The sequence below is a fragment of the Galeopterus variegatus genome, unplaced genomic scaffold (assembly GCF_000696425.1).
Source record: "Galeopterus variegatus unplaced genomic scaffold, G_variegatus-3.0.2 Scaffold1101, whole genome shotgun sequence".
Taxonomy (NCBI): Eukaryota; Metazoa; Chordata; class Mammalia; order Dermoptera; family Cynocephalidae; genus Galeopterus; species Galeopterus variegatus.
The window spans coordinates 218579-233582 of NW_007727212.1; the positions used below are offsets into that span (position 1 = coordinate 218579).

At 49.1% G+C, this 15004-nt stretch overlaps 1 protein-coding gene across 2 annotated transcripts in view; it reads right to left on the reverse strand.

Annotated features, from left to right (window-relative positions):
- Positions 1-283: 283 nt before the first annotated feature.
- The window catches only part of SULF2 (sulfatase 2), a 97615-nt gene continuing 82894 nt past the window's right edge, over positions 284-15004 (reverse strand). The window contains exons 10-21 of one of the 2 annotated variants that reach the window (XR_550647.1): positions 14264-14459; positions 8741-8942; positions 8544-8640; positions 7969-8063; positions 6957-7016; positions 6345-6514; positions 5929-6071; positions 4700-4823; positions 2761-2794; positions 2460-2513; positions 528-1385; positions 284-388 (exon numbers count right to left, since the gene is read on the reverse strand). Coding sequence is in view for 1 of the 2 variants with exons in the window: in XM_008574772.1 (XP_008572994.1) it covers positions 1355-1385; positions 2460-2513; positions 2761-2794; positions 4700-4823; positions 5929-6071; positions 6345-6514; positions 6957-7016; positions 7969-8063; positions 8544-8640; positions 8741-8942; positions 14264-14459 (1206 nt within the window). In the remaining variant the exon portion in view is untranslated. Of the gene's footprint in view, positions 389-513; positions 1386-2459; positions 2514-2760; positions 2795-4699; positions 4824-5928; positions 6072-6344; positions 6515-6956; positions 7017-7968; positions 8064-8543; positions 8641-8740; positions 8943-14263; positions 14460-15004 lie in introns of those variants that run through there. The other variant, XM_008574772.1, reaches the window with a different exon arrangement.

The following is a 15004-nucleotide window of genomic DNA, read 5'->3' on the forward strand; positions in this document are numbered from 1 at the left end:
CGCTCTGGAATTCTGACAGCTACCTGCACCTGCTTACACCGGTACATGAAGGGTTGGCTAAGGTGAACTGGTTTGCACTTGATCAGTAGTTTGGAAAAATGAAGTCTCAGAGCTGGTGTAATATGAGACTTACATGTGAGGTCTCTTGAAGTATGGTAAGTTTTGGTCATTAACCTACAACCATCTACTCCAAAAATCCTCTGAACCCAAGGCATGTCTTCCCAAAAAGGTGTTGACTGGTAGTATCTTGAATTCATTTTTAAAAAACCAAACACCAAAAAACTCCCAAGAATGGCCTTTTACAAAATGTCAAAGGTTTTTTTCATACCAATTGCTGGTCACTGGCTGTGGTTTTGAACATCGTATGACAATACTTATACTACAAAATTTCTTTACAAATACAGTTTCATTAACAAAAAACTCCCAAGAATGGCCTTTTACAAAATGTCAAAGGTTTTTTTCATACCAATTGCTGGTCACTGGCTGTGGTTTTTGAACATCGTATGACAATACTTATACTACAAAATTTCTTTACAAATACAGTTTCATTAAAACTTGGGACATACATCAACTTCATTTCTTTTCAGTACCTTAAAAAAAAATCGTCAGTCTTGGGGTAGATAACAAAGGGAGAACTGATATCTAGGCAGGAACAGAAATGTTCACAACTGCAAGGGATTTTCTTTTACACTGGCCACTGAGCGTTTATTGACACCACCACTCTTGAAAATTGGGATTTCTTATTAGTCAGATGCCCCTAAAGTTCCCATGTTGGTTACATGTAAATAGTCACATATATACAGTGAAGTCAGTTTCTTCAGAGGCAACCAGGGCTATAGTGTTAGGTAAATGTCACTTCTTTTGTGCTATTGACTCACTGTCAAACTCTGGGCACTGTTTTCAGCCTCTCCAAGTTGCCTCTGTCTTGCTTCTTAGTTCCTTCTTTGTGATGAACCAAAAGAAATGAGGATTTAAAACAGGGTTGTTTTCCCCTATGATTTTAAAAAATTCCAGTGACTTTCACTCTTGGGGGAGATTTCTAAGAAAATCTTTCTGTTCTTTTTCCCATGTGAACCTCTCAGGGAGGGTTAGTGGTGACTATTTGATATGAAAATGCATTTTGTGCAGCTGGTGAGGTATAATCCAAAGCAAAAGCAGGGGCAAAAATGGACTTCCTGAAGTTCTCTCTGCTCTGATGGTTATCCTCCAGAATTTTCCGGTTGACTGAAGCAAGTTCTGTCTCTTTCAGGCCTCCTGGCCTACAGCCTAGGTCTGCTGGAAATCACATTTGGTTCTTCACTGCCTGCACAGTCAGGTGGTAACTCTGTTTTTGGAGGTCCACCTCTGTTGCTTCTTAACCTTCCCAGCCTTCCCATAGTTGTCCCCTACAGAACAAAACAAACTAATCTTAGCATTTGATTATTGTGCTGCTTAGGATTTCTTAATCAGTCCTACAACTGAGTAAGCTTTGCTTCAGGGATGTGGCTGCTGAGAGGGAATATTTCTAGGTCACTTAGAAAGGGATTGCTATCACTTAATCATTTCAGTTTTTCAGTTGCTCACTTACACATTCAATGGCAGGCAAAGATGACATTTAAGGATTGGGGTAGAACATGAGGGTATTTCAAAAAAGTTCATGGAAAGATTTGTATTATCTTTCAACTCTATTTTTTCCACGAACTTTTTGGAGTACCTTTGTAGTGGCTAAGGAGAATGTGAGATGTAGAGATTCTATGCCTTAGTTCTGGAATTAACAAATGCTAAGCTGGTCTATTGTTATTGTCCTGTTAAAGCCACATAGGTTTATATGCATATAAAGAAAGAAATGAGGAGCCCAGAGATTGCAAATGGCAGCCAGAGGGTCTTGTTTGTCAAATTAGTTGCCAGTGTTAAAAAAGAATTCTCACACATATCTGCATTTTTGGATTTCTTCGAAGAATGAGATCTGGCAAACTACATCCCATTCCTACAGGGAATAAACTAGCTGTTCCCTTTAGACTAAAGGTGAACTTTCAGGTTGCCACATTCTCCAGTTAGCCTGCTGTCAGTCTGTATTGGCACTGGAATGAGAGTTCATAGCATGGGCTTTTTGGAAATCACTTAATGAAGCCACTCTACTGCTGACATTGTGGACCAGTTAGCACTTCTGTAGCCACAGCCTTCAAGATATCTGGCAATTGTACTTTTAAATGGTTTTCAACCTCTAAGTAGTAGCTCAAGTTTATCAAGCACAGATTATTGTAGAGACAACAATGGTGTACTGGACAAGATATTCATCTAGAACATGAAATGTATTCAGGTAGGTTATCTTACAGGAAAGACTCACATTACTGCTTCCCCTCTCATTATGGGACCAAAGGAGGATAGTAAATGAGAAATGGCATGCACATAGAACAGCCTTGGCAGAATGAAGCAAGTCAGAACCAGATCTCTGTTCATAAGCGGGTTCCTCAACTCACAGTGATTTGGAAGAAGGTCTCTTCATTTCTGGCCACTTTCGACGCTGAAACTGCCTAAGTTTTCAGGTGTCAAAAGGAGAATGAGTGTTAACCATCACCAAGAAAGAAAAAGTCATCCTCAAAGAACTATACAAAGATAGTCTCCTAGGTGACACCCATCACTGGGGGATGATCCAGGCCCCTGGCAGGCCAGAGAAAGGGCATTCTTGGAACATAACAGGTGCACCCGCACGGAGATGAGACTAAAGGATGGGCCAAGATAGGGGAACTTCCCTCAGGCTCTAATAACAAAACGGAGTACCTGTACTGCTCATAGCTTCCTCCATCTTTAAGTCCTAATGAGGGAGAAATGAACAAAGTAAGAACAGACAGTTTAGGGCAAAAGTGGCAAACTTTATAATTGCTTTATAAAAAAAAAAAAAAACCCAGGAAAACCCATCTTAGGCTTTTTGTCAGAATCCCATGATGTTGATAGTGTTCCCTAGTCAGAGTGGGCTGAATTATGAGGTGAACTTGCCCTAAGTCTCCTAGGTAGCCTTGTAGATGGCCCATAATCCACTGTCACCATGTCAGTCTTAGGACCCTGATGCCTTAGGCATGGTGGGGGAGGTGGACACAGGCATGAACACCTGTGTCATAGAGGACAGAAAGCCAGGGGCCCTGAGAAAGGTGGGGTGGGAGGGAGGTCTCGGGAGGTTTCCTGAGGATATGGTAGTGACATCAAGTTTTGGAGTCAGCCCACCAGTTCATCCTGGTTCACTTTACTTGCCCATTAAAATGAAGATAGGAAGATGTGCCTTGGATGGTTTTCATAAGGATTATCAGCTAATGCACGTAAAACACTCAGCACAGTGCCTGGCACATAGTGATTAATGCACGGTGGCACTTTGATCATTAGTGGATGTTAGGAAGCCATTGGTGGGAATGCAGATATCAGGCCCCTTATCAGGCAGCATTATTGCCACATCTTCTATAAACACATTTGCTCTCCTTTCCTCATAGCCACAGCTGACTGTAGTATCTGCCGTCTTCCTCCTAAGTGTGCAGCCATTTTCCTGACGTGAACTTTAGGTGTCTTACTAGACATAGGTAAGAACTCCTCAAGGGCCTGCAAATACCAAAGGTTTTTAGGCTGCTCTCTCTCTGCCTTTTGTTTTGGCTAGTACATGAATGGCTTCCTTTTAGCTTTTTCATCTTAAACTATCTAATTGGCATACTAAATTTAGAATTGTTGGTTTTGTCTCACCCCCCCACAAAGCCAAAGTGTTCTCTATGACTCCTGATTTTCTGGTACTACCCCGCCCCCACATCATCATGTGCTGCAGGCTTCACCACCTGAACCTTAATTCCATCATCTTCTCTGCTCCTACTCCTAGTCCCAGCACCACCATCTCTCCCTGGGTAACAACCACTCTTCACTGTTCTCCCTATAAAATCCTATCCTCCACTTAGCAAAGTGAAGGTCCTTTTTAAATGTAGCTGTTTCAGTGCCCAGGTTAAAACCCTCTGTTGGCTTCCTGATACACCTAGAAGGAAATCTAAACTCTCTACCGAGGTCTATAAAGCCCCCAACAGGATGGCCCTCTGACACCTTCCTGTCACTCTCCACTGCTTTCACTTGCTCTGCCTTCTGCCATGCTGGGCTGCTTTCTGCTGGTCACACCTCAGAGTTTGTTTCCCTCTCAAATCTCCTCGGGTGCCAGCCTCCAAGTTTCCTGAGAGGTTGGCCGCTTCTCATTCTTCAGGGCTAAGTTCAAAGGTTTGACCTGTGCTCTTTCTGGGGTGCTCCCTGCCATGGTCACACTGTGTTACAGCATCCTCTTTGACTCCCTCCGTACAAGCCAGAGGATGGCTGTCCCTAGTAGACTGTCAGCTCCACGTGGGGTCAGGGGGTATGGTCATTTTCTTGCTTTCCAGTAACTGGCACAGTCCAGGTTTAAATTCTCAGTAAATGTGGAATGAATAAATGAGTGAATGAACAAAAGGGAGGAAAATGAGAGAGAGTGCCAATGTGTTTCCTCTGCGGATGCTCCTCTCTCAGGAAGCACAATTAATTGAAAGCCACCTGCCTGCCATGGGCAGGGGACATCCACACCCTCTAGATGATTTGTCTTGAATTGTATCTCCCCCTCCTCCTAATTCCAGTGATTCTGGGCTCACTCTTGGGGTAGACATGACCTCCTAAGTTCCTTCGTCTGGTTACCCCGCCCTCCACATGCCCCATGTTCAGGCCTACTCACCCAGGTCCATGTTTCGAGTCCGGGGGTTACACTGCTTGTAACCCTTGCAGCTCCTCAGCTCCATGAGCTGTACGTGTAGCTGATTGAGGACATCCCTGTCCAGTGTGTTCACTGCATTCATCAGCTGGTTGGAAAAAAGGTCCACAAGGTGAGTAAGGGACACCCCTGTCTCCATTCCTCTTCAAACGAGGGGACTTATTTCAAACAGGTTGGAAGTGGAAGGTGCTGTGGCATGGTGTCCTGCTCACCCCAATCTCCACTTCTGCAAGAGCGACTTTGCCTTCTAGTCCCACCAAGTCCTCTCTTAATGAGAATGAAAACTCATGAGAATAAAAATCACGTGTGTACTTAATGTTCAACTTCTGGAGCCACTGGTCAGGAAACTTACCAAGCTTGGAAAGAAGCCCTTCCAAGCCTTGGATTTGTCAGCAGCCTTCATTCGCAGTCCCTCAGTTCCTTCTTGATTGGAAAGCAGCCATTTGGTGAGAGGATGGGTAAGTGACCTGGATCCTTGCCTACCTAGTCTGGGAGCTTCTAGTGTCTGACTAACCTACATCTTCTGCCACTCCCTTTTGTAAATTATGGGGTGAATCTATCTCAGGAGGAAGACTGGCAGCCTGCATGGTAATTAAAGCAAAGCAGTTGAGCTGCGGATATTTAAAAATCAACCTTAAAAGGTTGAAGGTTGGTCTATACCAAGGCCACACTACACAAAAGTTCTAGGGCTGAAGCTCAGTAGTGACTGTCCCTTTACAAGGGCTCACATGTTCCAACTACCAGACACTCGGCTGCTCCCTTTCACCCATCACATTATGTGTTTGGATGACTTAATACATGGAATACTTAAAGTGCCTGGCATATAGTAAATGCTGGGTGAGCAATACTTATTGTTACATTAGTTGTGGGGTCCCTGTAGCCCCCAGAATGGGCATTATTTAGCCTGACCCTGTAGTTCTAAACTAGTTCCTGTAGAGCCTATTTGAAGGCTGGCAGATGCCTCAGAGGGAAGAAGCTATACAATGTATTACTGATGCAGGAAGGTGGAGGCAGAAAAGGGCTGATTGAACATTGCGTCATTGAAGATTCTCGGTGGCTTCGTATCTCACTCATACTGTCTGAAGGACTCAGTGGGACTTGGAAAATTTGTCATCACTTCCCCAGGGTTGGGGGCCTGACTGGCAGCACCTGTGTACCCACACCCCCATTTCTCCAGCTTGTGCTGTCTGTACCTGGTATGGGTCTGTGTTGAGATCAAAGTACTCTAGGAAGCCAGTTGCAAATTCACAGAAGAGGAAATTGTGGGTCTCGTTGATTGTCCTCATGCACCAGTACGTGTTATTGTTGGCGCTGGTACAGGCACAGAAAGGCCCCACTGCCAAGGGAAGAGAGAGAGTACTTGAGTGCCTGTAGGAAGAAGCCCAGCCTGCCAACACTGCTGTCAGGGACAGCACCCCAGGGCCAGTTCCTTTGATGCCAAGTGACAGTCTGGAGCACTTGTGGACCCCTGATGTCAGGCAACCTGCTTCTGAGAGACCTAAAGACTGGCAACGAAGTCCCCACAAACTTGGGGAAGGTGGGTCACTGTGTGAAGTGGAGAAGTCCCTCTGGGCCCCAGCCTGCCCGTCCCTGCTCTGGGCTCGCTCACATGTCCAGAGAGGTGCCGTCTGCCAGTGCTGGTTGTCGTGGGTGAAGCACGTGAGGCCGGGCATGCTGCACGTGTCGTTGTTCTGCAGTCGCTTGAGCAGCTTGCGAAGTTTCTTCTTGCGCTTCTGCTCCCGCAACAGCCACACCTTGTCCTTCTCCTGCAGACCCTTCCTATGGGCATGCAGGGCCACACACACATTGGGCCTCCAAGGGATCATGACCCTGAGCCTCCGCTCTTCCTGTCCATCCTAGAGGCTGGGCTGAGACTTCCCCAGCAGAGAACCATGGGCATGGCAATTGAGGATCCCAAGTCCCACTGCTGGTCCAAGGCAGCGCTGGGACCAGAACCCGGGTCTTCTCCCACCCTGTAGCCTACTTTAGCTCCCAAGGCAGCACAAAGGGAGGTGGCACTTAGACTCCTGTTCACACCTCGATCCCCTCCCTGCTTGGTGGGGTTGCAGCAATCCCATGTAGCCATCAGCGGGCATGTGGAGACCTGCTCAGTGTTGATTTGGGAGGAAGACCTCTGTAAGGAGGCTTCCCAGGGAAAGGCTAGGATTTCTTTCCTTTCCTTGTTTGTTTGTTCTTCCCCTAGGCTGAAAGCTGCCCTTACCTGAAAGGATGCAGACTGGAGCCTTTGTGCTTGAGGCGGCCTTTGTGCTGGGTTTGGTAACTGAAACAGACCCCCCCACCCCAGGTTTCAGAAACAGCTTACAGGGCTACTCTGGCAGGTGCAAATAAGGTTCCTGGGACTCCCATATGTTGCTGCTGCCCCACCCCTGTCCCTCTTGGGGTAGTGGTGGTATGGGTACTGTCCCCACAGCAGTAGCTCTCTGCCTGGCTGGCTCAGTTCTCTAAGCCTGAGCTGGGAGCCCCCTGGCTAAAGACCTCAGTCCATTAGAAGGTTGGGGCAGGTGGAATTTAGCCAAGATGAGAAGCTGGGCCTGGCTTCAGGTGGCTTCAGCCTCTGCACCTCAAGGTTGGTTCCCCCATCATCTGCTCACCTCATGCTTGGTCAGGGCCAGCACTGGGGGAACCAACGTTTTGCAAGCCTTTCTGGGAAGGTAGAAGAAAATCTACTGCTGTGCTGCCCAGTACAGTAGCCACTAGCCATATGTGGCTATTTCACTTAAGTAAGTTTAAAAATTCAGCCCCATTAGTTACACTAGCCACATTTCAAGTGCACAATAGCTACACTGGTTAGTGGCTACCATATTGGATAGTGCAGATACAGCCCATTTCTATCAGCATGGAAAGTCCCATTAGACAGTGCTGCTCTGGAGTTCAGTTCCTTGGGCCAGGGGCCCCCTGAGCTGGTAAACGGGACCTTGAGCCACATGGGCCATTTCTAAAAAGGCACTCAGCAGAGGTGCTTCTTCCTGCCTGGAGCCAACTCTCCATTGCAAGAGCCTGCTTCTTGTCCCAGTGCATAAATCCAGGTGTTGGCCTGGCTGCCTGAGGGCTGGTCCTGTGTGCCCAATTGCCTGACAATGGGGATATGAATTTTTATTTATTTATTTATTTATTTACCCAAAGAGAGAAGATTGGGGTAAAAAAAAAGGGCCCAGTGATAAGGGTTGCTGTGTCTCTATGCCCTGTAGGAGAGTTAGGGGCCACCTCCTCACCTGATTTTGTGGCAATCACATTCTTCTGGTCGCTTCTTCTTCAGGTGACCTCGGACTTCCCTTAGGTTCTTAATTTTGTTCTGAAGAGTTTCGATCTGGGAGAAGGAGTAGGGGCTGGGCAAGAAGGGCATGGCCTGATGGCTGTCCCGGCTCTGCCTTGTCCATGCTAAGCAGCAGCAGCTGCCACCGCCTGCATCACGGGTGCCAAGGAGGTGTTTGGTTCCATCTGCTGAAGGAAGCCTTCCTGGCCCTCCCCTCCTGCCAGGCTCCGGCGAACGTACCAAGTCCCTGTCCTGTCCTGGCCTGCCCGAGAAACAGTTGAGCCCGCCAAGGGCTTGAATCTTTCCCTCAAAGGACTAACTGTAGTGTGGACACCTTGTAAATCGAAAAGGGGGACAGTATAACTGAGAACCTGCATGAGATAGCTGGCTGTCTCATGCTAGGACTGATGCTCCTGTCCCTGGGTTGTGGATTCCATGGAAACCTCCCTTCGCCTGTCTGCTTCCCTGTGGGAATGGTGGGCCCTGCTGTTCCCATGGTGCCTGAGCACATGCTCCCGCCCACACTCTGCTCACCTCGTGGTCAATGTGCAGCTTGTGGTCTTTCCAGGCCTGCAGGGATTTGTACAGGTCCAGGTCACACTGGACCGTGTCATTCTCTAGGATGTAGCACCTGCTCGAAGAAAAGGGTCACGTGTGGCCCTGAGAGGGTGAGAGGGACCAGCCCAGGGCCAGCCTCCCCCTTCACCCTCAGCCTCTGCCTGGACTCTCACCGATGTGTCACTTTAATGGGGTTGGGGGCTGCGTAGTCTGGAAGGCCTCCAGTACCACTGAAGTCCCCACCGTCCTTGTCATCTTGGTCCTCAGGGGCCCCTGGCCAATGCCGTTTGGTAAGGTTGCGGGGTTGGGATGTGTCATCCACCTGGATGGCCACTGAGCGGATGGAGCGGTTACGGGCATAGCTGGCCTTGTACTCTGTGGATGTCAGAGGGTGGCTAGGTTAGTGAGGCCGTGAGAGGCTGGTCAGGCTCCCCAGGCAGCAGGGCCTTAATCAAGACAGGGCCAGACTCCTGAGCACGAGGCTTAGTGTTCCCTGAGACTTAAGGGCTCATGAGATCTACCCACCCCAGAAGCAGGTCCTGGAGCCCAGGGAGACTGAAGTCCTAGAGCCAAGAAGCAACTGGCCCAAACGAATTTCAAGAAGGAGCTGTGCGTGGATAAACAGATAGCAGTACATCCGAACAATGGAATATTCAGCCATAAAAAGAATGAAGTCAGTCCTGATTCATGCTAAGTGTGGCTGAACGTCAAAGGCATTGTGCTAACTGAAAGAAGCCAGACATACAAGGTCACGTATCATTCTATTTATATAAACTACCCAGCGTAGGTAAATCTATAGAGGCAGACGGCAGATTAGTGGTTGCCCAGGGATGGAGGGCGGTGGGTATTGAGGGGTGACTGATTCAAGGGCACAGGTTTCCTTTTGGGGTAATGAAAACATTTTGGAACTAGATAGAGGTGGTGGTCGCACAATACTGTGAATATACTCAGTGCTTCTCATTCATATAAAACTGTGAAAATGGTAAGTTCTTTGTTTTGTGAACTTTACCTCAATGAAAAAAATAAAAATAACGCAGATATAAAGATGTTGATTTGAATTGGAAAATCAAAGTGCTCTGCAGCACATTCCCCTGCATAGAAGAGGCGAGGCTGGGGCAAGTCGCTGAGCTTCTCCGAGTGTTAGCCTCCTCAGCAGCGAGCTGGTCTCCACTGGGAGTGGGATGGGGGGTGTGAGACGAGGCTGAGGTGCTTTTGCACAAGCTCTGAGTAAGATTTTGAACACTGACGGCATGCGGGCTAATGTCAGACCCTGGATATCTTGTATCTTCTATATATTAAAGAACAAATTTGATTAAGTTGCTAATGTTAAAAAAAGGGTGGTGGTAGTCATGTAGGAGTCCAGATTTCTGACTTCTGAAAAGAAAATGGAAGATGTACAGGGGGCCCACAGGTCCCTCTGGACAGGAGGTGATGTGCTGTCCCTTCAGTCAGGGCGATGTGATCTGCAGGCAGCCACACTCCCTACCACTCCTCCTGCTTTAAAACTCTGCCCACTTGACTCATGACTGGCTCTGGCATGCATTGAAGTTTCTTATCCCTCTCTAAATACACGTTGTTTAAAGAGAAGGGCTTGGAGCCAGGTACGGATGTGTCCAGGTTTCTGTTGGGTCCTCAGTGACCACTAGATGGCGACCAAGGCGGTATGGCTGGAGGCCCACGGTTGGTGGCACCTAAGGTGGCAGAAGAGGGGAGAAATGGACCCCCTTTCCCATACACCAAGGTGCTAGGGCTCCAGGATCAGGTCTTGCTGCCCCCACTCTGTGGCACATGTTTGGTATCTTTCAGCTCTCAGACTCCTTGTGTCCAAGTGACAAGGGCCAGAGAATCCTCAAAGGGCCCAGGAGAGGCTTCTCTTCTGCAAAGCCTCAGGCCTTTTCTAGCCCCTTGGCTTTTTTCCTCTCTGAGTTCAGTCTCCCAGCTGCACTAAGTGTGGAGTAAATCCCCCATGCTGAGTGGGTGATGTCTGGCCAAAGGGGTCAAGCAACAGACCCGCCACATTCTTTCCGCTCCTTTGGTCTCCCTTGGCCCAGCAGTCAGCAGCTTTGCATCTTCCCACCCTCCGTCTGCCAGCGATAGACCCAGGGGCCCCGAAACTGTGGACTAAGGGCCCAATCCGGCCCTCCACCTGGTTTTGTAACTATTGTTTTACTGGAACGCAGCTACCCTCATTCATTTATGTCACCACAATGACAGAGCTGAGTAGCTGAGACAGAGACTGTCCAGCTCTACAGCAAAGGTCTGCCTCTCCTGTGTAAACCTTGCTCTGCACTGAAGCCACACCACTTGCTCTCCCCTCTCATGTCTTTGTTTCCTGCCACACAAATGGGGAGTGGGGTGAGGATGGGATGGACTTCACAACCCAGCAGCCAACAGCGTAGGCTCTGGAGTCGGATTGTTCAGGTGCTGACCTTGAAGTTCCTCTTCCCCTTAAGAATACTCACTGTCTGGCTGCTCACAAGGCCTGTTCCTTCTCTGTACTCGGCTCTCACTTAAATGTCAACCAACCACCCATTCAAGAGCTGCCACCTGCCTCCACCTGTCACTCCACTGTTGCATTTCCTTCATGTGCTCTTCACCGTGGGAAGTGATCTTCGTGAACTTGCTGATGTCTCGTCTCATCCATGAGACCCTTAAAGTCCAAGTCAGCGTCTGTGTTATTCAACTCTGTAACCTCAGCATCTGGCACATGGTATCGCTCACAGATTTGTTGGAAGGATAAATGAACACCAGCCACCTGTGCCTGTCCCTGGCAACCTCATCTCCTCCTCCTGGTCCTGGGCACCTCCTGCTCTGGGCTGGCTGGCTCTGCCTGGCTTCCCTATGCCTCAGCCGGAATCCCATGGTCAAGGCCGGGGAGCTAAGCCGCTCTAGGCCAAGGCTTCGATCTCAGCACTGTTGACATCTGGGGCCACATAAATCTCTGTAGTGGGGCTGTCCTGTGCATCCCTGAGCCTTTACCCACTAGATGTCAGTAGCACCCCCCCACCCCCATCACACAATTGTGACAGTCAAAAATGTCTCCAGACACTGTTCAGCCTGCTCTAGCCTGACTGCTCAGAAAGGAGGGACAGTCTCTTGCTGGCAGGCACTTGTGGGAGGAAGAATGTTGAGCAGGACATGGGGCTGGAGTCCCCAAATCAGCTATGTGACCCAGTCTTTCCCGTTGTCATAGTGATCAGCCATGCCCTGCTGTTGGGCTGCTGGGGGTGCACTGTGAGGGCTTTGACGTCACCCTGCCCTCACACAAGGACGTATTATGGTGGTAGAGCTGAGTCTCAGCTACTTAGGTGTGTTTTTCTTTCCTCTAAGCATTTATGAGGGGAGAAAAGCTTAACTGAGTTGCAAGTTCTCCTATTATTTAAAGATTATCTACTGTGCTGCGTACTGAAGCAAGGAGATACTAGCTGTGTAATTCAATCTGGAAACTAATCGCTTTATTCAGCTAAAAAAAATTAGTAGTTACTAACTAATCAGCTTGTGAGGAAATATAAGGGGGACATGAACTGGGAAGCATTGTTTGTGGCAGGAGCTGGGTGGGTATGGAGAGGGACTCATCTGTGTTTGCCACCTGGCCAAGCAGACCAGAGGAGCCTGGTAGGCCACTGAGCCCACCACAGGACCCCCAGGTCTCTAATTAGGCTACAATGCAGTATTACTCAGTCTTAGAAAGGAAGGAAATTCTGACACAAGCTTCAACAGGGATGAACCTTGAGGACATTATGCTGAGTGAGATAAACCAGTCACAGACAGACAAATACTGTGTGATTCCACTTATGTGAGGAACCTAGAGCAGACGGGAAGTAGGAGGGTAGTTCCTGGAGGCTGGGGAAGGGGGAATGGAGAGGCAGTGTTTAATGGGTGCAGTTTCAGTTTTGCAGAACAGTTCTGGAGACTGGTTGCGCAACAATGTGAATATACTTAACACTGCTGAACTGGATAATTAAAAGTGGTTAAGATAGTAAATTTTATGATATGCATGTGCATTTTACCACAATTTAAAAAACCCTCAGAGCTAAAATCTCTAATTAGGCTTTGGCTGTCCTTGGGTCAGGGGTCCAGAGAAATGGGCCACATGGGCAATTGCCCAGCTCTGGAGCAGACACCTCTCACCAGCTGACCAGGCACCCAGGGGCCCTTCACGCAATTTCAAAGCACAGCTTCACAGCCATTTCCTCCTGTTTTCTGAGGAGGAGCTGAGCCTCTGCATGGGGAAATGTCTAGTCCAGGAGGTGGTAGAGCCTCCAGCAGGTCTGGAAGAGTCCCACCTGCCACGGTCTCCACCCCCTGCCTTTCTAATTGCCATTTCTCTCCTCCACCCTGCTGGGAGGGAGGCAGGAAGCCTTGGGCAGCTTCTTCACTTGGGTGGGGCTCTTCCCCACTCATCCCAAGTATCATCTATTCTCATTATTCACGGTAGTTTGGTTCTATAAAGTCACCGCAAACATGGAATTAGCGAATACTGAACCGTTGTTCCTAGGGGGAGTAGAGGGTTAGGTTCCCCCAAGCCTCTGGTGACAACATTTTAATCAACTGATTGATACAAAACCTCGCTGTACATGTGCTTCTGATTAAAGGCACCTTCTTTCATACATGTTGTGATCCATTACCATCGAACTCAGCACTGCAACTCATGCCTGAAGGAAGCGCCTCTAACACGCATGCTTTCTCTGGGAGGCACATCAGAGGCTTCCTGTGCTCAGGAATGCCAGTCAGCACTGAAGTGCCATGCCTGGGGGCAACGTAAACAGTAAAATCACCAAAACAAAAAGGGACAAAAATGTGAAAAGCGTGGCATTAAATAGACTGGAAAGGATGCTTGTTTACAGTATGAGAGCTGAAACAAGAAGGCCTGTTCTACGTCAGCTGAGAACAAGGGTCGAGCCACTCAAAACATGTTGCGAATGACTCAAAAGTGCCACAAGGATTGATTTGGGGGCTACCAATCAATTTTAGGAGCAGGTGAATTTGCAAACATGGAATCCATGAATAATAATCAACTGTGTCACACATCCTGCTGGCTGTCCCTTCAGATCACACCCAGAGCCCCACCGCTTCTTCCTTCGATTCTATGGCCTGTCCGAGTCTCCGAGGCTTCTGCTGGGTCTCATGGGCTAATGTCAGAATGGTCTTCTGCTTCTGCCCCTGCCCTCTGACAGCCCACTGAGATGGCAGCTGGAGGGATCCTTGCAGAACACAGATCTGAGCTTGTCTCCTCTGCTCAGACCCTCCAGACAAGAGGCTTCTTTGGGCTAATGTCAGAATGGTCTTCTGCTTCTGCCCCTGCCCTCTGACAGCCCACTGAGATGGCAGCTGGAGGGATTCTTGCAGAACACAGATCTGAGCTTGTCTCCTCTGCTCAGACCCTCCAGACAAGAGGCTTCTTGTGTGAGAGTGGAATGCCACAGTGCTGAGGCCTATGTGACCCGGCTCCTTCCCTCCTGAATCGTCTTTCCTGCCCCCCCCCAGCTCACCATACCATCAAATGATCTTATTTCGTTATTACCGCTGTTCCCCACTAGAGTGGGTGGCTTATGAGGGGTCTGGCTGTGCCACCAGCTCCTAGACCACCTGGCATTAGCGACATGTCTGCGGAATTATTTGAATGAATGAATGGGGCTCCCCAGACACAATCTCTCTCCCCTCCTGTGCCATCTGGCCCAGGCCATGACACTTACTCTTCTTGAAGAACTTTTTCTGGCGTCCGGCTAGGCTGAGCCTGTAGTCCCCGCCGTCACAGGTGCAGGCCTCGCTGCCCTGCCCGTAGTACTTGGGCACCAGGTTGGAGAGGGCTCTGCTGCCACCCGGCCGCACGGGGCCCTTGCACTTGTGCAGCTGCAGCTTCCCCGCGGCGTCCTCCACACACTGCCACTTCTGCAGGACACGGCCGGGGCCTCAGACTCCCAGGCCTCGGCCAGCCTGCTCATCTGCCTCCCCAAATCTGCCTGTTCCCACTGTCCCCATCTATCCTGCACACTTCCCTCCACTGCCACTGCTCGACCTTGCATCGAGCCACTGTCATCCCCAGCAAGATGCCTCCAACAGCCTCCACTCCCCTGTGTACCTGCTTCCATCTGTTCCCAGCATCCTTTGCATGGCTGCTAGAGGAACCTTTTTAAAGGGCAAGTTGGATCATGTCACTCCCCTCCTTAAAATCCTCCAATTGCTTCCGCCATCTTTAGGATAAGACGCAAGCTCCTGATCCTGGTCTTTGATGTCCTGCTGACCCCCCAGACCTGTCTGTCTCCTGCTGCTCTCCTGGCCTTGCTCCTCTTCAGCCCCAGTGCTCTTTTCCAATATCCCAAATGTGCTGGTGCCCCGGGGCCTTTGCACTTGCTGGTCCTTCTGTCTACAATGCTTTTCTCCAGCTCTTCATGTGGCTGGAGTCTTCTCATCCTTTGGGTCTCTGCTCCAATGTC